At 44.0% G+C, this 25,355-nt stretch overlaps 1 protein-coding gene across 4 annotated transcripts in view; it reads left to right on the forward strand.

The window, feature by feature from the left end:
* The window catches only part of FKBP2 (FKBP prolyl isomerase 2), a 79,580-nt gene extending 54,733 nt beyond the window's left edge, over window positions 1-24,847 (forward strand). For all 4 annotated transcript variants that reach the window (XM_029614779.1, XM_029614776.1, XM_029614778.1 and 1 more), the window contains one exon: window positions 24,581-24,847. In XM_029614779.1, the coding sequence (XP_029470639.1) occupies window positions 24,581-24,642 (62 nt within the window). In that variant the 3' untranslated portion in view covers window positions 24,643-24,847. The remainder of the gene's footprint in view (window positions 1-24,580) is intronic.
* Window positions 24,848-25,355: the final 508 nt, after the last annotated feature.

Here is a 25,355-nt window from a genome sequence, read left to right on the forward strand (position 1 = left end):
GACGGCTTGCGGTTTTTGGTGATAGCTGTGAATGAGGCCCTTTATTTTCTCATGTGGTAAAGCTGCTCGTTTCTTTTTGCAAAAAGCCTCCAGATCCTGTAAATTCTTTGGTTCTCTAGCATGAACTGCTTATTTGAGTTCTCCCCAAAGTGGCTCATTGAGGGAGAGGTCAGGAAACTAAGATGGGCCACTCCAGAACCTTCACTTTCTTCTGTTGCAGCCACTGAAGGGTCGACTTGGCCTTGTTTTGGATCATTGTCATATTGGAAAATCCAAGTGCGCCCCATGTGCAGCTTCCTGGCTGATGAATACAAATTATCCTCCAATAGCCATCAATTTTGACTAAATTTCCTGTGCTGCTGAAGCTCTCACACTCCCCAAACACAGAGATCCACCTCCATGCTTCACGGTAGGGATGGTGTGCTTCTCTTCATAGGCCTTGTTGACTCCTCTCCAAACATAGTATTTATGGTTGTGACCATAAAATTCAGTTTTGGTCTCATCACTCCAAATTATTTTGTTCCAGATGTTTTGAGTCTTCGCTAGGTGCTGTTTGGTGTATTGAAGTGGGCTGTTTGTGGAGTTGGTATAGCAATGGCTTTTTTTTCTGGCAACTCTGCCATGCAGCCCCTTTTTGTTTAAGTGCATGCTGAAACTCCCACACCACTTTGTTTCAGAGAAGCCTATATTTCAATAGCAGTTGCTTGTGTTTTTTTCTTTGCATTCCAACAGATTTTCCTGGCAGTTGTGTCTGAAATTTTTGGTCTGGCTTGGAATTAACCAAACCCATAATTTTCCACTTCTTGATCAGAGTTTGAACAGTACTGATTGGTATTTTCAAATCTTTGTGTATAGTTTTATATACTTTTCCTGATTTATAAAGTTGAACTACTTTTGCTCCCAGATACTTTGACAGTTCTTTTGCTTTCCCCATACTTCAGTAATCACCAAAGTCAGCGCAGACCTGGATGAAATGCACTAGGGTTTCTCAAGAGCTAAGAAACTCATTGACTATTTATAGACAGACACTAATTACAATCAAACAAACATTCAAGGGTATGCAAACTTTTGAACCGGACCATTTTATTATTTTCTTTATTGCTATTGGTTGTTTAATGATTGTGTTATTCTGTGATGCATAATAGTTTAATTTTAAACATTAAAAATAACAGACATGTTTTGTCTGATTACTCATATTTTCTTAAAATGCTACACATCTTACAAATTCTGCCAGGGGAATGTAAACTTATGAGTACAACTGTATGTGGGATGATGACTCTTCAAAATACTTGGGTATAATTCTCCCTAGGAATCTTGCTCAGCTCCATCATCATGCTATTGGAGCAGACCAAAAAACTTTAGTTAAATTGGGCTTCTTATCCAATCTCTTTACTTGGGAAAGAACAGCTTTTCAAAATGATGCTTTTTCCTAAACGGATCTCTATTTTTAACATTATCCTCATTTATTTGATACAGAAAGATTTGGTTAAGAAACATTTGCAGAAGTGATTTTGAGGGGGGAAAAGCATGCCTCACTATCTCAGTTAATGAGGCCCTGGCGTAAGAGAGGCTGTGGATTTACCTAATCTTAAATTATATGATTTGGCAGCTAATTTTGGACATATTGGGGACTGGTTGATGGGTGCAGATGTTTATTCACAATAAAGACCTCACTTTGGCTTCTCTTGCTTTACGGTTTTTGTTATATGCCTCGCCTTTTAAATTGCCAGTTCATCTCAATAAGCTAATTGGGCCATCGAAGGCATTTTGGCATTGGGTGTGCTCGCGGTTACAACTGGATTTTCTTTTTTTTCTCCTTTCTTACAAATAAGAGGAAATACACACACTTTTTTTGCCAGGAATGTATTCTAGTATCTTCATCCATTGGGCTTCGAGAGGCGTTAAAACAGTTGCCCAATTAATAGATAGACTAGACGCAGTTACCCCCTTTGGAGATGTGCAAGATTCCTATGGGATAGCGCAGAAAGATTTCTTTGGGTCATCACAGCTTAAACATTGCGAGGTCCATATTTAGACACAGTCCGGATAGCAAAGTTAGCCAGATAAACTTTATCCAGCTAACTTTAGAGATATATTCAATAGTGCAACTGTACTACTGAGTATAGCCGGCTATCTTAAAGTTAGCTGGTTAATTCTAGCAGGCTAACTTTAGGACAGGTCTTTGGCCTGACCAGATTTAGGAAGCTAAGCTATCTGGTTAACTCTAAATATCAGATTTAGCCGGCTAACTTAGCTGGTCAACTTAACGCCTCCCATTAATGCCTCCAGAACGTCCCGAATTTAGCTAGCTAAATTCTAGTCGGCTATCTTATAAGCCAAGCTAGAATATAGCCAGAGAAGTGCCGTAATATTCATTTAGCCGGCTAACTTCGGAGATAACCAGCTAAATGCTTTTGAATATGGGCCTCCATATTCTTTCATTAAATAAAGAAGCTTTATCTGCGCCAAAAATAGGAAATGTTTACAGAATTGTTTGATATGGAAAGTCCAAGTAGACCAAAACTTCCAGTACTGCATAAAGAGGATGAAACTGAAATATTATTTTGAGAAAATGGAGCCAGGAACTCCAAATTCAGTTTCCATTAGAAAAGTTTATTGATTGTTTCACATAAGTAAATATTACTAACACCTTCTTGTTAAGAGATATATAATAAATGTTTTTAATAAGGTTTTATTTTTCACATAGACAAACTTATTTGGCTAAAATTAATCAGTCCAAGATATGTATTAAATGTACATAAGAGCATAACGTAAAAGATGTGTAGCAGTAAAGACAAAGTGGAGATTGGTGTATAAAGAAGAGACCTTTATTGAAACTTGTGTGTCCAAACAAGCGGCAGTACTTGTGTGGACACACACCGTAGCTTTTGTCTAAGCAGTCACATTGAAATTGTTCATACTCTGGAGATAGAAACAAAGAATTGTGATCGTAACATTCCAAGCTGGATATTGTATTGACACAATCCGGACCACAAAGGCAGCTGCAATATTGAGTTGGAACAAATTGAGCATTAATATTATAATCACATGAGATATTTCTTCGTACTATCCATCCTGCAGACATGCATAGCCCCTGAGGCAGCTCTTGAAAAAGAGCAAAACCCGGCCAGAGTCAGGCGAGTTTCAATAAAGGTCTCCTCTTTATACACCGATCTCCACTTTGTCTTTACTGCTACACCTCAACCTTGGATCGGCTTCCGATTTGCTTTCTGGTAACATAAAAGATGTGGCATACTGGGTCAGACCAAAGGTCCATCAAGCCCTCTGTTTCAACAGTGGCCAATCCAGGTCACAAGTACCTGGCAAGATCACAGAAGAGCAATAGATTCCATACTGCTTATCCCAAGGAAAAGCAATGGATTTCCCCAAGTGACCTTAATAATGGTTTATGAAAATTTTCTTCCAGGAACCTGTCCAAACCTTTTTTAAAGCCAGCTACACTAAGGGGTAGATTTTAAAAGGGTTACGCGCACAAGTTATGCGTGTAATCCTTTAAAAGCCCCCCTGCGCGCGCCGAGCCTATTTTGCATAGGCTCGGCGACACGCGCAAGTCCCGGAGCTTTCCGGAGGGGGGCGTGTCGGGCCCGACACGACATTTGGGGCGTTCCGGGGGTGTGTTGAGGGGCGTGGTACCGGCCCGGGGGCGTTTCAGGGGCGTGGCCAAGGCTTCCAAAACGGGTCCCGGGCTGGGGAATCGCGCGCCAACAGCCTGCCTCTGGCAGGCATAACTTTTAAAACACAGGTGGGGGGGGTTAGGTAGGGGAAGGGAGGGGAAGGTGCGGGGGGTGGAGGGAACGGGCAGCATGTGCAAATTGCACAAATGTGCACCCCCTTGCACGCGCGCCAACCCCGGATTTTATAAGATACGCGCGGCTATGCGCGTATCTTATAAAATCCGGCGTACTTTTGTTTGCGCGGGCGCACTTTTAGAAAATCTACCCCTAACAGCTTTCACCACATCCTCCAGCAATGAATTCCATAGTTTAATTATGCGTTGAGTAAAAAAGAATTTCACTATTTGTCTTAAATGTATCACCTAGTAACTTAATTGAATGTCCCCTAATCTTTGTACTTTTTGAAAGAGTAAACAGCAGAATTGCGTTTACTCATTCCATTCTACTCATGATATTATAGACCTCTGTCATATCTCCCCTTAGCTCTCTCTTCTCCAAACTGAAGAGTCCTAACCTCTTTAGCCTTTCTTCATAAGGGACTCGTTCCATCCTCTTTATTATCATTTTATTTGCTGTTCTCTGTACCTTTTTAAATTCTGCTGTATCTTTTTTGAGATATGGTGACCAGAATTGCACACAGTACTGAAGATGAGGTCTCACCATGGAGCGATACAGAGGCATTATGATATTCTCCGTTTTATTCTCTGTTCCTTTCCTAATAATCCCCAGCATTCTATTTGCTGGTATGGCCACCGCAATACACTTGACAGTGGATTTCAACATATTATCCACAACGACCCCTAGATCCTATTCCTGGGTGGTCACTCCCACTGAGGAACCTCGCATTGTCCAGCTATAATTGTGTTGCTCTTCCCTACATGTAGCACTTTGCACTTGTCCTCATTAAATGTCATCTGCCATTTGAAGGCTTAGTCTCCCAGTCTCGCAATTTCTCATAAACCTCCTGAATAATGTTTGTATCATTAGAAGATCGCTCAGGGCCAGTGCTTCCATTAGGCAAAATAGGCAGTCACCTAGAGCACCAAGATTTTGGGGGGGCAGCAAAATCCTACCAGTGTGAGATCTCGATGGGTGCTGTTTCAGATCCAGTGCTGTCAAAGAAGGGGGAGCACTGTGCTGGAGCCGCTATTTTCAGTGGTTAAAGTGGGGGAGAAGGGGCTAAATGACCAAAGAGTTTCCTACAGTGACAGACAGGCTTGCACCGGACCTGCCATCTCTAGGTCATTATTAATATATTAAAGTTGTCCTAATACAGATCCCTGGGGCACTCCACTATTTCCCTTTTTCCATTGAAAAATTGTCCATTTAGCCCTGCTCTCTGTTTTCTATCATTTAACCAGTTCTTAATCCACAATAAACACTGCCTCCTACCCCAAGAGTTTTTAATTTCCTCAAGAGTCTCTCATGAGGGACTTGTCAAATGCTTTATGAAAACCCAGATATAGTATATCAACGGGCTCACCTTTATCCACAGGTTTATTCGCCCCTTCAAGAAAATGTAGCAAATCAGTGCGGCAAGAGACTTCCCTTACCTGAATCCATGTTGGCTTTGTCCCATTAAACTATGTCTATCTCCTGTACAGGTTCAGTAATGTTGTTCTTTAGAGTAGTTTCAACCAATTTTCCCAGCACTGCATCAGGCTCACCAGTCTGTAGTTTCCCTGATCGCTCTTGGAACCCTTGTAAAATAAAAATCATTTATTTATTTATTTATTTATTTATTTATTTATAGGCATTTATATACCGTTTTATAAAAATAAATTTTGTCAAAACGGTTTACAAAGAATAAAATTAAATTAAAACAATCAAAATAAAATTAAATTTAAAATATACATAAAATAGTCAATAGCTAGATAGAGTACTAGCATAAACAAATAATTTACTAAATAAAATAAAAATAAAATAATGTTGCCATGGGACTTACTATTCCTGGGGGAAAAGATAAACGGAAAAAAACGGGAAGGGGGGATATGAAATGTGAGAGATTGTTGAAATGGCTGGAGGGGGAATGGGGGAAGGGAAAAAAGAGGGAATGTGATGAAGAGTCAATTTAGTGGGAGTGGTACTTGGAATGTAATATGTAGATGCTTATAAATAATTCTGTAAGTGTATGTTAGGTATTAGTTTTGGTCTGATTGGATGGAATATTAAATGCAAGTTGGAAAAGGTAGGTTTTAAGTGATTTTTTAAAGTGGGAAGGATTTGATATTAGTCGTAAAGGATTTGGTAGTGAATTCCAAAGTATTGGTCCGGCTACCGAGAAAGCTCTCTTTCTGGTAATGTCTAATCTGGCTTGTTTGGGTGAGGGAATATCTAAGAACATAAGAAAATGCCATACTGGGTCAGACCAAGGGTACATCAAGCCCAGCATCCTGTTTCCAACAGTGGCCAATCCAGGCCATAAGAACCTGGCAAGTACCCAAAAACTAAGTCTATTCCATGTTAACCATTGCTAATGGCAGTGGCTATTCTCTATGAACTTAATAGCAGGTAATGGACTTCTCCTCCAAGAACTTATCCAATCCTTTTTTAAACACAGCTATACTAACTGCACGAACCACATTCTCTGGCAACAAATTCCAGAGTTTAATTGTGCGTTGAGTAAAAAAGAACTTTCTCCGATTAGTTTTAAATGTGCCCCATGCTAACTTCATGGAGTGCCCCCTAGTCTTTCTACTATCCGAAAGAGTAAATAACCGATTCACATCTACCCGTTCTAGACCTCTCATGATTTTAAACGTCTCTATCATATCCCCCCTCAGTCGTCTCTTCTCCAAGCTGAAAAGTCCTAACCTCTTTAGTCTTTCCTCATAGGGGAGTTGTTCCATCCCCTTTATCATTTTGGTCGCCCTTCTCTGTACCTTCTCCATCGCAACTATATCTTTTTTGAGATGCGGCGACCAGAATTGTACACAGTATTCAAGGTGCGGTCTCACCATGGAGCGATACAGAGGCATTATGACATTTTCCATTTTATTCACCATTCCCTTTCTAATAATTCCCAACATTCTGTTTGCTTTTTTGACTGCCGCAGCACACTGAACCGACGATTTCAATGTGTTATCCACTCTGACGCCTAGATCTCTTTCTTGGGTTGTAGCACCTAATATGGAACCCAAGAGATTTTGAGGAGTGATCTTAAGTGTCGGGTAGGTTTGTAGATCTGTAGTAATGAACAGAGCCAGGTGGATGTAGGATTATGAATTAGACCATGGATAATAGAAAGAATTTTATATTTTATCCTGAACGTTATGGGTAACCAATGTAACGATTGCAAAGTTGAAGTAATGTGATTGCGTAGAGAAGTTCTGGTTAGTATCCGAGCTGTGCTATTTTGAATCAATTGAAGAGGGTAGAGTGAGGAGTCTGGTAATCCTAGGTAGAGAGCATTACAATAGTCTAGATACTATAGCTGATGTTAATGATCATTTAGGTCTGCAGTTTAATATTTTAGGTTTTTTCAGCTCTCTGCGATATATATCATTTGGTCTGGGTAATTTGATATTCTGTAGTTTGTCAGTTTGCCCTAGTTCATCTTCCAGCAAAGAGAGGCGGTGCTGGGATTTGAACTTAGGATTTCCTGTTTAATAGACAGGTGCTTTCACCAACTAAGCCACAGCACTTAATAAAAGCCAAATTTCCTTGACCAGGTCCTGAACCCAGGCCCTGGCCAGGAGAGCCCCAAATCCTAATCACTATTCTGTTTGGAGTATAAGTCCACACTCTTTTTGGATGGGTGCACCTATACAGCATTTCTGGAAAGGTGTTTTTCACTTTGTAGAGATTAAAGATTGCTTTTGGGGCCGAGTCAGCTCTGTTTGGGGACCTTACATACTTTTCCTCCTGATACTAAATGGAAGAGATTACGGATGCGGAAGGTCTTCTTGCTTGCAAAGAGCGACGTATTAAATTGTTGGCAGTCGACAGAGGCTCCATCAGGGACACAATGGAGGAATGCAGGGAACTCTTGGATGATAGAGAGAGCACCTCTAGAAAGAAGAAATTGGTATTGGATTTATGGGACCCTTATTTGCAAGTCTTACTACATCATTGACAGTAACTTTAAAAGTGGTGCATAGGCACACGTGTGCGCACGTTTGTCAGCCTGCACCCAGGGACACGCTCATAACATATGCTCCTATATGCGCGCATGTTATAAAATAGCCTCGGCACGCATACATGTGCGCTCAGTTTTAAATGGACATGCGCATGTGTGTGCAAGACTCATTGGTGTCGCATGAGTAAATTTTACAATAGACATCCGCCAACGCCATTTCTTAGTATTCAGACAGGTTAATCCACACCAGGGGGTTATGCACCTCTACCAGCAAATGGAGATGGAGCAAAGCTGACATCACAATATATATATATATACCCCTGCACTGACAGTCTGCCAGTATTCTCTGTCTCGCAGATCGTGGACGTGCATCTCTCTATTGGGGATTTCTTAAAAAAAAAATTTGAAGGAGAAAAGAAAAAGGAAATTCATTTGCCCCACTCTCCTGTGGTGATACTTTATGGTCCCTCCCTCAATCGAGTTTTCCTGAGGTGATATCTGTGGATCTCTCCCTCAGTAGAGTGCCTTGGGCTGGTAGCTGGTTTTCTGGTGTGGACTCAGCTGTAGAGAGACAAACAGCTGAGAGGCTAGTGGGTGCAGGAAGCCAAGCACGGCGGTGAAGGCCTTTGCCCTCTTACCCTGCAGCCAGACAGGCTGAGCTCAGGTAAAGAGTATTTAGATTAAAAAAAAAAAAACAGAAGGGGAATTAATTTTAGGGATTCCATTCCCCTTCTAGACTCCGAGCTTGGTGCGCCGATCCGAAGTCCGTTCCCATTTCTGGGAGAGCTTGGGGAGTTGTGGCAGCTTGGCGCTTGAGCAGCATTTTTGGCTAGGCCCTGCTCTCAGGCTTTGCTTAGATGCCATGTGGTAAGTTACTGTGGCATTTGCACGCCTTCCAGTGCACAAGGCTGCAACGAATCGGTGTCTGACGTCATTTCACGCTTGCGCATTCGGATATGTGTTTGGGTGGAAGCATAGGTGGGCACTCGGGGGAGTGTACTTGAACCGTGCGTGTATTGGGCGCGTACATTTTGGGCGTCTGTAGTGTACATTTATTGGGTGCCCTGACCAGGCGGTTGTGCAGTGGGTACACATTTATCAGACACTTTTGGAAGCAGGCTGATAGTAGGTGTTTATCCACGGCATTGGTAGCAAAGAAACCTAAGCGCCTTACCCTTTGTGCTGCTTGCCACATTCGGGCATCACAGCCTGGCGTTCCCTCTAACGTGACAGCACTGCTTGGAGGCTCAGGGAGAGTTGTCTCAGAGTGGTTTTGCTAAGCCTGGCCCTTCCCAGCATGATACGGGACTGGGACAGGAAGGGGAACTGCCAGAGGTTTTGCCTGGTTTTGGGGCTCCCCTAACTGGTTCGTCAGCGGGGAAAGGTAACTCATTGGGTGCAGGACCGATGCCCCCTGGTTTTGGTATGGATCCTTCTGCCTTTTCTTGGGTGGAATTTTTTCAAGGGCTGTAACCCTTTCTTCAGGCGCAGTCGGTGGCATTGGCCAAATCTAACAATTCAGGATGGCAGGCTGTGGATTCCCACATGCCTGTGCTCCGGGTCATGCTGATTGGGACCCAGATAGCATGAATGATGATGTCGATCATTTCTTCCTAGAAGATGGGGAAATTCCTCTGGAATTAGAGCCGTATAGAACAGTGTTGCACTTCTTTCATAGAGATGAGTTGCTGGCCGTGATCTCCCAGACATTGAAGATGCTGGGGGTGGCAGGTACTGATTTCATGTCTGAGCCAAAGAAAAATCCAATTTTAATTTCTTTGCGTAGAGCATCATGATTCTTCCCCATTATAGATGCTATTCAAGAATTGATTGATCTTGAATGGGGCACCCTGAAAGCGAATTTTAAAGGGGGATGAGTCTTGGAAGCATTGTACCCCTTCAGTGATAGCGGCCAGGCGTCAGCTTTGGCTCAGGAATTGGTCGGCCGATACAATTTCAAAGTCTAATCTTATGAAATTACCCTTTAAAGGATCACTCTTGTTGGGAGTGAGTTGGAAAAAATGGCCAATAAGTGGGGTGAGTCCCTGGTTCCTCAGTTACCAGAGGATAAGAAGCAGGCACCAAGCTCTTTTGGTGCAAGAGGTCCTGCTAGGGGTTTCAAACACTTTTGACCCTACAGAGGAGTGGCTTCTCAGAGGGTTCGACCTTTGGGTAGGTGTCAGTCATTTCATCTCTGGCAGCCTAGATGGGGCTGAGGCTCACGTGGTGGTGGCCCCCGAACCTCTCATAAGAACATTAGAAAATGCCATACTGGGTCAGACCAAGGGTCCATCAAGCCCAGCATCCTGTTTCCAACAGTGGCCAATTCAGGCCATAAGAACCTGGCAAGTACCCAAAAACTAAGTCTATTCCATGTTACCATTGCTAGTAATAGCAGTGGCTATTTTCTAAGTCAACTTAATTAATAGCAGGTAATGGACTTCTCAAAGAACTTATCCAATCCTTTTTGGATCTCAATGAAGGTGTGCTGACCCACACCTGGGAACAGGAGATAGGGGATTGCTTCTCTCTTTTTTATCGGAGGTGGGTCGAGATCACGTCAGACCAGTGGGTTCTGGAGGTGATAAGAGATGGCTATGCTCTGGAGTTTCTCAGCGTTCCTTGGGACATTTTCATGGTGTCTTCCTGCAGCTCTTCGCAGAAGAGGCAGGCAGTGGAGTGTATATTGTCAAGACTCAGCCTGCGAGCTGTAGTTCCAGTGTCCATGTCACAAGAAAATACTGGCTGATATTTCATTTATTTCATTGTACCCAAGAAGGAAGGTTCCTTTCGCCCCCATCCTGGATCTCAAGGGAATCAACTGTCATTTGCAGGTGACTCATTTCCACATGGAAACCTTACGCTTGGTGATAATGGCAGTAAAGTCAGGGGAGTTTCTTATGTCTGGATTTGTCAGAGGCATACCTACATATTCCCATCCGGCTGAAGCATCAATGGTTTCTGTGTTTCACTGTTGTGGCACGACATTATCTATTTCGAGTGTTACCCTTCAGTTTGGCCACTGCATCCAGAACCTTGTCCAAGGTCATGGTGGTAGTAGCACCAGTGTTGAGAAAGGATGGCATTCTGGTCCACCCATACTTAGATGATTAGCTAATTTGGGCCAAGAGAATGAAAGAGAGCCTTCAGTCTCGCACAAGGTGATCCCCTTGCTACAGGAACTAGGTTGGGTGGTGATCTTGGCCAAGAGCAATATGCAGCCATCCCAGTCACTGGAGTATGTCGGTGTTTGTTTTGACATGAAGCAAGGCAGGGTGTTCTTGATGGAGATCCGCATTCAGAAACTGATGGCGCGGGTGTGACTTTTGACAGAAACAATACGCCCAACGGTGTGGTCTTATCTACAGGTGCTTGGGTTGATGGCAGCCACCCTAGAGGTGGTTCCATGGGTAAGGGTGCATATGCATCTTCTTCAGTGCACAATGCCTGCTCGTTGGAGTCCATAGTCTCAGGATTACTCGATACAGATTCACTTACTGGTGGACATCACCATCCAATTGCAGTGGTGGTTGCAAGCAGATCATTTAAGGAAGGGCATTTCCCTATGAACACCAGACTGGCTAGTACTCATGACAAATGCAAGCCTTCAGGGTTGGGGGGCTTACTGTCAGGGGAGTGGCACAAGAGGGAAATGATGAGTGTGCCTGAACAGAAAACCAACATGGAGAAAAGAAAATGACCCAGAATCCTTGGTTTTCTTAGCCTGCCATAGCTGTATGAACTCTAAGTGACTTATTGAGAATGACTTGCAGAATTCCTAGGACATCTGCACAGGCAGTCAAGCTGGCTCCATAAGGTGACACCTAATCATAGGGTCAAACAAAGCAGAAACCAAAGGCGGGAACTTCAAGCTATACGGACACTAAAGAGGCAATCTTTCTCAGGGGTTTCTATAAAACACAGCCACAGATGTGTTAATTAACCTGACCAGCAAGATTCTAACAGAACAAAAGACTATGCAAAGAGTGATGGTAAATGGGCCCCACCTTGGAGAAATATTAGGGATAATTTTATCATGCTGTTGACATGACAACCAATGTAAATTATTCTCTAAGGCAGTCATGCACATTAGAATCTTCCACAATATTGTATGTTATCTATAAAAGAAGGATCACTTCCTGTATACAATGAGATGCTGGTGGTCTGTGTTATGGTTGTGAGGTGTTGGAGTGGATTCTTGGGTACTGCAGTGATGGCCACTCCCATGGGGAGGAGCCCCATGAAGAACTGCAGTTCTTCTCTTTGCACACAACACAGAGAAGATAGTTTTATTATACAGCAGGATGGCACTGCCCGGGAAGCGGACAGCAGTGATAGATAGCTCCAGCAGTGGTAGTCCAGGGATCCTCTGCTGAGAGGACCCGTCTCACTCTGTAGTAGATGGAGAACAGGAACAAGTCCCAGATGTAGAGCTCTGAAGCTGTAGAGGAGATAGAGTGGCAGGCACCAGGTTAGGGAGAGCAGGCCCTCGAGGAGCGAGTACCTGGGATCCCAGGATAGGCACCTGAAAGAATAGAAGGGCCCTCGAGGAGCAGGTACCCAAGTTAGTAGAATTACCCCGAAGGTCGAAGAGAGCTTCCTGCGGTAGCTATGAAGCGGCAGAGTAGCTTAGACCGGAGCTATTCCAATCCTTGCTAACTCGGTTTGTTAGCAAATGAAGGGCAGGCTAAATACCAAGATGTGCTGACGTCTCTCGGAGAGGACGCCCCCGAGGTTCCCGCCATGATGTAGATAAAGACGTGGGTGGCATGCGCGCGCACCCTAGGAGGTCCTCAGGAAAAACATGGCGAACGCCGTCGCCGATCCAGGGACGCTGGGGAGAGCAGCATGAAGACGCGGTGGCAGCCAACTTCCCAAGGCTTGAGGAGAGAGCAGGAAGAAAGGTGAGGCACAAAGGTCGTAGCTGTCTGAGACCAACGGACGCAACAGTCTGTTTGTCAGAGGCATGGCATCAGCATCTCCCAAAAATACTTATATTGTTCAATAAAAAATTATGCTTTCAATAAAAATCTAAGTGTTCTTATCTCCCTGGCCATAAGCATCATAAAAAATGGCATGGCTCTTAACAGGGCCTACACTGCAGGGGCACTGAAGTACAGAAGAGTTTCTATGGAGCATCAATCAGCTGGAAGCCCATGCCATTCGGTTGGCATGCCTGTCATTCGTCAACTGTTTGCAGGGTTGAGTGATCTGAATAATGTCAGACAATGCAATGACAGAGGCTTGCATCAATTGCCAGGGAGGAACCAAGAGCCAGCAAGTGTCGCAGGAAATAGCCCAACTCATGGAATGGGCAGAAGTACATCTTCAGGAGATCTCAGCCTCACACATTGCAGGAAAAGACAATGTAAGAGCAGACTTTCTTTTCAGTCAGTTCTGGCTCCAGGAGAATGGGAATTGTTAAACAAAGCATTCCAGCTCATAGTGGACCATTAGGGCCTCCCATTTCTAGACTTGTTGGTGACATCATACAGTGCAAAAGTTCCTCGCTTCTTCAATCACAGGAGAGATCTGAAGTCTTTGGGCATCAATACCCTCATGCAGGAGTGGCTGGAAGGCAAGCTTCTATATGTGTTTCCCCCGTGGCCCATGTTGGGCAGAATGATTCAGAGAATCAAGAGTCACTCAGGGGATGGTGCTTCTGGTGGTGCCAGATTGGGCCAGGAGGCCTTGGTATGCAGATCTGTGAAGGCTCCTGATGGACTCTCCTCTCCGATTACCAGCCCACAGGGATCTGCTACAGCAGCGGCCTGTTCTTCATGAAGATCCAACTCTATTTTGTCTTACGGTATGGCCCTTGAGAGGGCTTGGTTGCTGAAGCATGGATACTCCACTGGTATGATTGCCATCTTGTTCGAGCGTGAAAGTTCTTCACTTCCTTAGCTTATGTTCCGGTTTGGCAAGTATTTGAGGCTTAGTGTGAGGACTCGTTCGGTTAAGATCCTGCTCATTTTGGATTTTTTGCAGGATGGGTTAAGGGGGTGGCTCTTAATTCCTTGAAGGTATAGGTAGCAGCTCTTGCCTTTTTCCGAGGTCAGGTGAATGGTGAACCCTTGTTGGCCCATATGGATGTGGCCTGATTCTTAAAAGGTGTGAAGCGTCTTCATCCTTCCTTGCGGTTGCAGGTGTCCTTGTGAAGTCTTAATCTGGTTTTGGATTTTTTGGCAGGTTCCACCTTTCAACCACTGCATAGCCTCTCCTTGAGGTTACTTACTTTGAAGACATAAGAACATAAGAAATTGCCATGCTGGATCAGACCAAGGGTCCATCAAGTCCAGCATCCTGTTTCCAACAGAGGCCAAACCAGGCCACAAGAACCTGGCAATTACCCAAACACTAAGAAGATCCCATGCTACTGATGAAATTAATAGCAGTGGCTATTCCCTAAGTCAACTTGATTAATAGCAGTTAATGGACTTCTCCAAGAACTTATCCAAACCTTTTTTGAACCCAGCTACACTAACAACGTCCTCTGGCAACAAATTCCAGAGCTTTATTGTGCATTGAGTGAAAAAGAATTTTCTCCAATTAGTCTTAAATGTGCTACTTGCTAACTTCATGGAATGCCCCCTAGTCCTTCTATTATTCAAAAGTGTAAATAACCGAGTCACATCTACTCGTTCAAGACCTCTCATGGTCTTAAAGACCTCTATCATATCCCCCCTCAGCCGTCTCTTCTCCAAGCTGAACAGCCCTAATCTCTTCAGCCTTTCCTCATAGGGGAGCTGTTCCATCCCCTTTATCATTTTGGTTGCCCTTGTCTGTACATATACTCGGCGAATTTTCTTCCAAACCTCAAGATCCACCTGTCATCAATGCAGAAGACGACTTAGAATTCAAAGTCGAAGATGTCCTGGATGTTTGTAAAAGAGGCAATACTTTTGAATACCTTCTAAAATGGGAAGGTTTCGGCCCCGAAGAAAACTCTTGAGAGCCTCAGACCAATATTCTGGACAAAGAGATGCTTAATCAGTTCCACCTCGCGCATCCTTCAAGATCCTAGTCTGGTACCCGAAGAGGAAATCGCCCTTTGAAGGGGGGTACTGTTGCGACCGTCGCTGCTCGACATCTCCACTCCGACCTCCTTGGCGACTCCCTCTTGCTCAAGTGGAAGGTTGGCTGCTGCGGCATCATTCTGCCGACTCCTCCCGGCATCCCTGGAGCGGCTCGACGCTGCAATCCGCCATGATTCACAAGAGCCTAAGGTGCGTGGCCCCAACTGATATACCAGCAGTGGCGCGAACCTCAGGGGCGTCCCTCTGAGATGACGTCATCCATTCTGGATATATAAAGTCTCAGAAATCGCTAACTATCGAGTTAGCAAAGGAAGGGGTTACTCTACCTAAGCTGCTCTGCCTCCTTGGACTTACCAGGGGTACACGCTCCTCGGGGGCCTCGCTCGCTCTTTGTTTTTCAGGTCACAGTCAGGAACCGGTACTCACTCCTAGAGGGCCCATGTTCCCGGACTGGTTTATTTATTTATTTATTTTTAGCTTTTATATACCGATCTTCTTGCATTGGATACAAATCAAACCGGTTTACAGTGAACAATAAAAACTTGCCAGTGGGCTTTACATAGAACAAGAAACATCTAAGCAAACTTTAAGTAACAAAGTATGAAAAATTAATTCAATAACATCTTAAACAAATTGAAATTACAAAGCAATACAGTTACAATAAGCGATCGATCCAATTACTTGGGCTTGGTTGCTTCAATATTTACGCTGATGATATCGAATTTATGATTCCATTCTCCGTTTCTTGGTCTAACACTTTTTCCTTATTACACCTCTACTTAACGACCATAAAAACCTGGTTATCCCACAATAGATTATTTATTTATTTATTTATTTAACATTTTTTATATACTGAGGTTCTAGAGATAGAATCACTAAGCACTTCGGTTTACAGACAACAGATGAAATGACTGACTAGAGTCTTACAAAGAACAGGAGATAAGAACTGGGATATAAACAATAAATTCGTAATGAATTAAAATCCTTGAGTAACAGAGTTAGTATAACTTGGTAGTCAATACATGTAACAGGCGATTAAAAGAGCCTAGAATATTATGAGTTTAAGTCTATGGGTGTGCAACAAGTATGAAGGAATGATTACGTCTGAATTAGGCATAGGCTAGGGTGAAGAGCCAAGTCTTTAGTCTTTTTTTGAAAGTAATTGGACAATGCTCAAGTCTAAGATCTGAAGGGAGAGAGTTCCAATGATTCGGGCCGACTGTAGAGAAGGCTCTTTTATTTGAAAATGCTTTGATTGGTGGTGTTTTAAGAGAGCCTTTTTGGGCAGCTCTCATTGGACGGGAAGATGAAAATAATTGTAAAGGGAATCTGAGGTCGAGGGGGGAGGATTTATAGATGGATTTGTGTATGATAGAACAAGATTTATAGGTAATTCTATATTTTATAGGGAGCCAGTGGAGATACCTTAAAATTGGCGTGATGTGGTCCCTTTTTTTTGCTTTTGTAAGAATCCTGGCTGTGGCATTTTGTAGAATTTGTAGAGGTTTAAGGGAAATCGATGGGAGACCAATTAAAAGGGCATTGCAATAGTCAATTTTAGAAAATATGATCGCTTGCAGAACTGATCTGAAATCATGGGGGTGAAGAAGGGGTCTGAGACATTTTAAAACTTGAAGTTTGAAAAAGCAATCCTTCACTGTATTATTGATGAAGTTTTTGAAATTAAGTTGCTTATCCATGATCACTCCTAAGTTTTTAACCATGGGAGAAAAAGAAGGTGATTGAATAGGGTGAGATATAGAGTGTTGATAGTTGCCATCTTGGGTGATGAGTAGAAATTCCGTTTTGTTAGAATTGAGAATTAAGCAGAGGTCCTTAAGGAGATTAGAGATGGAAGTAAAACATGTATTCCAAAAATGAAGAGTTTCTTGCAGGGATTTGGTAATTGGAATGAGTATTTGGACATCATCCGCGTACAGGTAGTAGGTTAGCTTCAGATTAGATAATAAGTGACAAAGGGGGAGCAGGTAAATGTTAAATAAGGTTGGCGATAAGGAGGATCCTTGAGGGACTCCTAGAGTGGAGCGGATGGGCTGTGATTCATTATTGTTAATTTTGACTTTATAAAACCTGTCTTGGAGGAAGGATTTAAACCAATTCAAAGCGGTGTGTTTGATTCCAATCTCTGTTAGTCGGTCGAGGAGAATTTCATGGTTAACAGTGTCGAATGCAGCTGATAAATCAAGGAGGATAAGAAGGCATGGATGTTTTTTTTCCCTATTAAAAAGAATGTTATCAGATAAGGAGATTAATAATGATTCAGTGCTTCGGTTTTTACGGAATCCAAATTGTGAAGGGGCGAGGATGTTATTGTCATTTAAGAATTCGGAAAGTTGAAAATTAACAATTCTTTCCAGGATCTTTGCAATAAAAGGGAGATTAGCTATTGGACGGAAGTTTGCTAAATTTTCTGGAGATAAATTTGGTTTTTTTAAGAGAGGTTTCAGAATGGCGAGTTTGAGTGGTGTAGGCACTAGACCCTGAATTAAGGAGGTGTTGATGATTTGAGCTATTGGTTTAGCGATAACTTTGGAGCATGCTATGAGAAGGTTAACAGGTATTGAGTCAAGGGGGTGGGAAGCTGGTTTAAGTTTTTTGAGGATGTTTTCAACCTCTAGAGAGGAAGTTAGTTCAAAGGTATCCAGGCTTGTGGTTAGAGATGGAGCCGCAGAGAGAAAATTATGCGTGGGAGGATTCTTTTTAAAGTCTTTAATAGGATTCAGGAGGTTGGAAATTTTCTCTTTGAAGAAGATGGCCAATTCTTCAGCTTTATTTGCAGCAGATTCTTCTGGAATAACTGTAGAAGGTGGTTTGGTGAGGGACGAGACCAGGGAGAAAAGAGCTTTTGGGTCATAAATGAAGTGGTGTATTTTTTTAGAATAAAAGTTTCTCTTTGTTTGGAGTATGGAGATTCTGTATTGGTGCATGATGGTTTTGAAGGCTGAGATGTTTGCATTGGTTGGGTTTTTTCTCCATAAGAATTCTTTGTTTCTGAGCTCCTGCTTTAAATGTCTAAGTTCTGGTGTGTACCAAGGCTTTTTTTTTTCCTTGTTAGCGTTAATGGTTTTAGATACTACAGGGCAGGTTAAGTCTGCAACTTTTTTGGTTATAGAGGACCAGGAAGAGAGGGCTGAGTCAGCATCTGTTATATTGAGTTGTTTTAGTTCTTCTGATAGACATGAGTTGAGGGTTTCCTGGTTGCATAGTTTTCTGAGATGAATTGTACTTTTCTGTGAGGTTGTAGGGTTTGGATGTAAGATTGAAAGAGAAGTAGTGATTAATTTGTGATCAGACCAAGGGATTGGTAAACAGAGAACTTGAGAAGAGATGGTTATAAATTGATTTATAAAGATTAGATCAAGTGTATGTCCCGCTTTGTGAGTGGGTTCGTTTATTAATTGTTGAAATCCCATGAGGTTGAGAGATTAAAACTTAATGCTTCAAAAACTGAATTAATATACTTATCCACTGCACCAGACTCAGCTCTTCAGCCTCCACAATCTTTCATGTTTGAAAACCAGTCTATTCCTATAAACAATCACGCAAAAAATTTAGGCATGATTATAGATTCGAAATTATCCATGACAAATAACATATCAGATACAGTTAAAAAATCCTTCTTTAAATTAATTATGCTTAAAAGAACTCAAACCCTTACTAACGACAGCTGATTTTCGCTCTATAACACAAGCACTAATTTTAACTAAACTTGATTATTGCAACTCTTTATACTTAGGTCTACCATTGTCAACAATACACCCTCTGCAGCTTGTTCAGAATGCGACTGCCAGAACCATTTTCAGCTTACCAAGATCAGAACATATAACCCCAATATTACAACAATTACATTGGCTTCCGATTACTCAACATATCACTTATAAGGTCCTAACCATGAACCATAGTCTGCTTTACAATACAAATACTGTCTGGCTTTGTACACTATTACATATTTACAAACCTTCAAGACAACTCTGTTTGATGGACAAATGCATTTTAGAAATTCCTTCAGTCAAATCAGCAACCCTGGCTTTAACTCGAAAGCGTGCTTTTTCTGTGGCTGGCCCAACCCAGTGGAATGCTTTACCTGATCACATAAGATTGACAGTTAATCATAACGAATTTAAGAAAAAACTGAAAACTCATCTTTTTATTAAAGCATTTAATAACCAGTAACCCAATCTGCTGAATCATTTCAAGATCTGATGTACCTAATGTATTTAATGTGATTGTTTTGTTTCCTACTTTTTATGAGTGTAATGTTGTAAACCGCCTAGACGGGCAGACACCTGCCTTATTTGTGCGGTATATAAGAATTTTAAATAAATAAAATTCACAAGCCTCCTGTGCGGGACCGTATCAAAAGCTTTGCTGAAATCCAAGTAGACGACATTGAGCGCTCTTCCTCGATCTAATTCCTTAGTCACCCAATCAAAAAAGTCAATCAGATTTGTCTGACAGGATCTTCCCCTGGTGAATCCATGTTGCCTCTGGTCCATCAGTTATTCTGACTGTAGATAGTTCACTATTCTTTCTTTCAGCAGTGACTCCATTACTTTTCCCACCACCGAAGTGAGGCTAACCAGTCTGTAGTTACCAACCTCTTCTCTGCTCCTGCTCTTGTGAAGCGGGACCACCACCGCTCTTCTCCAATCACTCAGCACCACTCCCGTTTCTAGGGATCTATTGAACAGGTCACACAGCGGACCCGCCAGCACATCTCTGAGCTCCCTCAGTATCCTGGGATGGACCTCATCAGGCCCCATGGCTTTGTCCACTTTCAGTTTCCCCAGCTCTTCCCATACATTCTCTACTGTAAATGGAGTTACTTCTACTCCACTTCCCTCCAGTTTCTTGTTAACTAGCGACGGTCCTTCTCCAGGGTCCTCTTTAGTGAACACTGAACTGAAGTATTTGTTTAATATTTTTGCCATTTCTTTGTCTCTCTCCACACATTGATCCTTTTCACCTTTCAATTTCACTATACCACTTTGGACTTTTCTCCTTTCTCTGATGTATCTGAAAAATGTTTTGTCACCTCTCTTTACCTCTTTGGCAATCCTTTTTTCCGCTTGACTTTTTGCTGTCTTGATTACTTTCTTCATCTCTCTCAGTTCCATCAGATATTCTTCCTTGTGCTCCTCCCTTTGGGATCCTTTATATTTCTTGAACGCTGTTTTTTTAGTTTTTATTTTGTCAGCCACCTCCTTTGAGAACCATATAAGTTTCATTTTTCTCTAGCTTTTCTTTACTTTTCTAACACATAGATTAGTTGCCTTGGTAATTGCTCCTTTTATTTTGGTCCATTATTGTTCCACATCTCTCTTGTTCTCACGCCTTCTAGTTCTTCTTCCAAATACTTCCCCATTTCATCAAAGTTCGTGTTTTTGAACTGCAAAACTCGGGTCTTCGTGCTTCTTCTCCATATCCTATTTGTGATGTGAAAACATAGGGGTAGATTTTCTAAGGGTTACGCACGTAACCCCCAAAAACCTACCCCCAACCTCCCCTGCGCGCGCCGAGCCTATCTTGCATAGGCTGCCGGCGCGCGCAAAGCCTCGGGACGTGCGTAAGTCCCGGGGCTTTCCTGGGGCGTGTCACGGCCGGTGCGTCATCGGGGGTGTTCCGGGGCGTGGCTGTGGCCTCCAGACCAGCCCCCAGACTGGACCATGGCGCACCGGCGGCTGGCCTGACGCGTGCAAGTTATGCCGATTTTGGTCAGCCTTGCGTGCGCCGACCCCGGATTTTAACAGATATGTGTGGCTATGCGCGTATCTATTGAAATCCGGCGAACAAAAATACGCGCACGCGTAGTTTTATAAAATTTGCCTCATACCGTTTGATGATCACTTGTGCTGAGGTGGGCACCCACCTGGACGTTAGAGACATTATCTCCATTGGTGAGCACTAAATCTAGTTTAGCTCCCTCCCTTGTGGGTTCCATTACCATTTGTTTGAACAGAGCCCTTTGCAAGGCATCCACTATTTCTCTACTATTAGATTCTGCCAAAGGGATTCTCCACTCTGCATCCGGCAGATTAAAAGCTCCAACAATCACTTTTCCCTTCTTTCCCACCTTTTGGATGTCTTCAACCAGATATCTGTCAAGCTCTTCCACTTGATTTGGAGGCCTGTAAACCACTCCAAGAAAAATGGATGCCCCATCATCTTTTTTTTGGTAGGCCCATAATGCTTCTTCTTTGCCCCATCTTCCTCGCAGCTCAGATGCTTGGATATTGTTTCTGACATAAAGAGCCACTCCTCCCTCTTTCCTGTCCTCTCTGTCCTTCCTTAACAAGTTATAGCCTGGTATTGCCATATCCCAATCATGAGATTCCGTGAACCACGGCTCCGTGACAGCAACAACGTCCAAGTCCGCCTCCGCCATTAGGGCTTGCAGATCTGGGATTTTATTGCCCAAATTACGAGCATTTGGTCTTAATCTGCTGTCATTACTATGTACAGTATTGTTACTAGTAATCTGAAATATCATTTAAAACAAGCACAATTCTTGAAGATTGGTGGGTGGCCATTGTAACGCTAATTTTTAAAAATGGCTCCAGGGATGATCCGGCAAATTATAGATTGGTGAGCCTGACGTCTATGCTGGGCAAAATGTTAGAAACTAGTCTTAAAAAAACATATTACTGGCCTTATAGATAGACATGGCTTAATGGAGAAGAGTCAATATGGTTTTAGCAAAAGGAAGTCTTGCATGTAAACAAACGTAGATAAAAGGTGAGCTGGTTAATACAGTGTACTTGAATTTTCAGAAGGCCTTTCACGGAGTTTCTCATGAGAGACTCCTCAGGAAATTAAAAAGGCATGGGATAGGAGGCATTACTCTATTGTGGATTGGTATCTGAAAGACAGGAAACAGAAGGCAGAATTAAATGGTCAGTTTTGCAAATGGAGAAAGGGCAAACTGGGTTCTGTGCTCTGTAACATAATCATAAATGATCTGAAAAAGCAAATGAGTAGCAAGGTGATCAAATTTGCAGATGACTTGAAATTATTCAACATTGTTAAAATAGCAGCACATTGGGGCGGATTTTCAGAGCCCTGCTCGCCTAAATCCGCCTAAATCCGGGCGGATTTAGGCGAGCAGGGCCCTGCGCGCCGGTGCGCCTATGTTCAATAGGCCTACCGGCGCGCGCAGACCCCGGGACTCGCGTAAGTCCCGGGGTTTTCCGAGGGGGCGTGTCGGGGCGGGCCCGAGCCGTGCGGCGTGTCGGGGGCGTGTCGGGGGCGGGCCCGGGGGCATGGCCGCGCCCTCCGGACCCGCCCCCAGGTCGCGTCCCGGCGCGCTAGTGGCCCGCTGGCGCACGGGGATTTACGCCTCCCAGAGGGAGGCGTAAATCCCCCAACAAAGGTAAGGAGGGGGTTTAGACAGGGCCGGGCGGGTGGGTTAGGTAGGGGAAGGGAGGGGAAGGTGAGGGGAGGGCAAAAGAAAGTTCTTTCCCTCCGAGGCCGCTCCGATTTCGGAGCGGCCTCGGAGGGAACGGGGGTAGGCTGCGCGGCTCGGTGCGCGCCAGCTATACAGAATCGATAGCCTTGCGCGCGCCGATCCAGGATTTTAGCGGCTCCGCGCGTATCTACTAAAATCCAGCATACTTTTGCTTGCTCCTGATGCGCCAGCAAAAGTACGCCTATTCGCGCGGTCTGAAAATCTACCCCATTGTTAGGAACCTGGCGAGACCAGGAGAGTGGGCATCTAAATGACAAATGGAATTTGATGTGAAAAAGTGCAAAGTGATACGCATAGAGAAAAATAATTCCAAATCCAGGTACTCAATGCTAGTCTCTGTATTAGGAGTCACCACCCATAAAAAGGACCCTGGAGTCCTTGTGGGCAATACATTGAAATCTTCAGCTCAGTGCATGGCTGTGGTCAAAAAAGCAAATAGAATGTTAGGAGTGATCCGAAAAGGAATGGATAATAAAACGGAAAATATCATAATGCCTCCGTATCAGTCCATAGGGTGACCCCACCTTGAGTATTCTGGGCAGTTCTTGTCACCCCATCTCAATAAAAGACATAGCGGAACGAGAAAAGCTGCAGAAGAGGGTAACAAAAATGATGAAGGGGGTGGGATGGCACCCTTACGATGAGAAGTTACACGAGCTTAGAAAAGTGATAGCTGAATGGGGACGTGATAGAAGTTTTTATAAAATCATATGTGAGGGGAACAGTTAAAGGATGGTTATTTACTCTCTCAAATAATTACTCCTGGGGGAATTCTGCACAATTGTGCACAGCAGGCCGCGAGCAGAGCCCATCCTGCTTATGGGGAAGATGTAACCTGCCCGGTGAGCCACGAGCAGAGCCCATCTTGTTCACAGCGACAATGCCACAGGCCTGGTGAGAGAGAGTGAGAGCCTGTGTGCAGAGAGGTATGTGTGTGTGTGAGAGAGAAAAGAAGGGAACCTGTGCGAGGGAGAGTGTGCCAGAAAGAAGACAGAGGGAGCATGTGTGAGGGAGGGGTGTATATGTGTAAGAGATTGGGAGCTGGTGTGTGGGGGGGAAAAAGGGATTGTGTGGAGTGAGGAAGGATGCCTGTGTGTAGGGGGGGTATATGTGTGTGAGAGTGAGAGGAAGCCTGAGTGCAGGGGTTTGTGAGAGAGACAGGTAGCCTATCTGAGGGGGTGTGTGCGAGCAAGAGAGGGAGCCTGTGTGGGTGTTTGTGGTGTGCAAGAGAGAGGAAGACTGTGTGAGTGTGTGTGTGCAAGAGAGAGAGGGATCATGTGTGAGGGGGGTGTGCAAGAGAAGAGGGAGCCTGTGTGAGGTGTGTACATGCATGAAAGAGAAGAGAGCCTGTGTGAAGGGAAATATGAGAGGGGTCAAATTCTGGGAGTGGAGATGGAGTGGAAGGGGTTGAGCCTAGAGGGGAGAGATAGTGAATGGTGGAGGAGTTGGGGGCCTGAGAAGGCAGAGTGAAAGGGGTCTGGCCAGGGGAGCAGGGAGAGAGGGTGGAAGGGACACTCTTACAGTGTACGTCTAGGGAAATTGTGCTCAAAATATTTAAAACTCTAGCATCTTTGAGTAATATCTTTTCTGTATTACATTGTAAATTAATTTCTCCAAGGCTGTGATATGCATTGTGTTATTTTGACCAATATAAAGTATGCAAAATTTTGCAGAACTGTAAATTTGTGTGCAGAATTCCCCCAGGCAAAAATAATATTAACACAAAGGGGGACACCCCATGAAACTAACAACCAGCAGATTTAAAACAAATCATAGATTCAGCACATTATCAACCTGTGGAGCGCACTATTAAGACAACTAGCATAGCAGGGTTTAAAAGAAGTTTGGACAAGTTCCTGAAGGGAAAAGCCTGAAACCAGTATTAGCCAAGTAGATTAAAGAAAGTTATTGCTATTTTTTTGGGGAGTAACCAGAAATAGGTCCATTGTGTGGCACCTTCCAGATTCTTGTGACCCAGGCTGGCCCCTATTGCGGGCAGGATGCTGGGTTTGACGGACCGTCTTCCTCGGACTCAGCAGGGCATTTCTTAGGTTTCTGTGCATGCAGGAGTGTTCACAAAAGCCAAATTCCTCCCCCTCTGGAAAACAACCTAACAGACACTCTCTCACCCTTCCTTCCTGCTCCCTTTTGGGTAACAGGCGAGATGCTGCTCTCTGGGGTGGGGGAGATTAGGGAGTGTGGGGTCAGGGGAGGGCTTGTCTTTGTCCGTATTTCCAAGAGCAGGGAGCTGACCATTTTTCTCTTTCTGATTTCATCCTGTCAGGTGGCGCGACTTTGATTTTCGAGGTGGAACTGCTGAAGATTGAGACGCGATCTGACCTGTAGGCTGTGGCTGGAGGGTCTTGCTTTTGCTTGTGGAGGAGGGGGAAGGAGTGTGGGGGAGGGGGGCTGGACGTACCCTGTCTTTTTGTCACGGGAGGGAGGGGGAGGGAGGGGTAAGTACACCGAACTGAAGATGACACTGAAATTAAGACCTGTGCTTTAACTTACAAAAAATGACAGATTAATAAAAGCACAGAGAAAAAAAAAATGTTTGTGTGAGCTTCTGCATTACGGTTCAGGGCAGGGGAGATGTACATGGGGCTGCATACTGGGAGTATGGATTTGTTCATGCAAGTGAGGGGGCCGCACAGGGCCATTGCAAAAGTTAGGCAAGAAGAGCAGCTCTTCAGGGCACCGGGGCTGGGTGATACCATGCTGTCTTTTTCAGTCTGTGAGTATGCAAGCCCTGGGTGCCATTTTCTCCAACTACTGCCCTAGGACGAGGAAGAGTCTGTGTGCGTGCATAAGTCTTGAGTGTGCTCTGGGGGGAGGGGAGGGCTAGACGCAGTGCATCTCTGGATATGTCCTGGGAGGGATGTTTGTAGAGAGGGGTGAATCTGTCTGTCTGGATATGTTCTAGAGGGGTGTGTGTGCGCATTGCTGGATGTGCTCTGGAGGGGGGGATGTATGTACTCTGGATATGCAGGATCTGTGCACCTCTGAATGTGCTCAACAGGGGTTGTCTGTAAGGGATGGGTGCATCGGGGGGGGAAGGG

Source organism: Rhinatrema bivittatum, chromosome 8, assembly GCF_901001135.1.
Source record: "Rhinatrema bivittatum chromosome 8, aRhiBiv1.1, whole genome shotgun sequence".
In the NCBI taxonomy this organism is placed as follows: Eukaryota; Metazoa; Chordata; class Amphibia; order Gymnophiona; family Rhinatrematidae; genus Rhinatrema; species Rhinatrema bivittatum.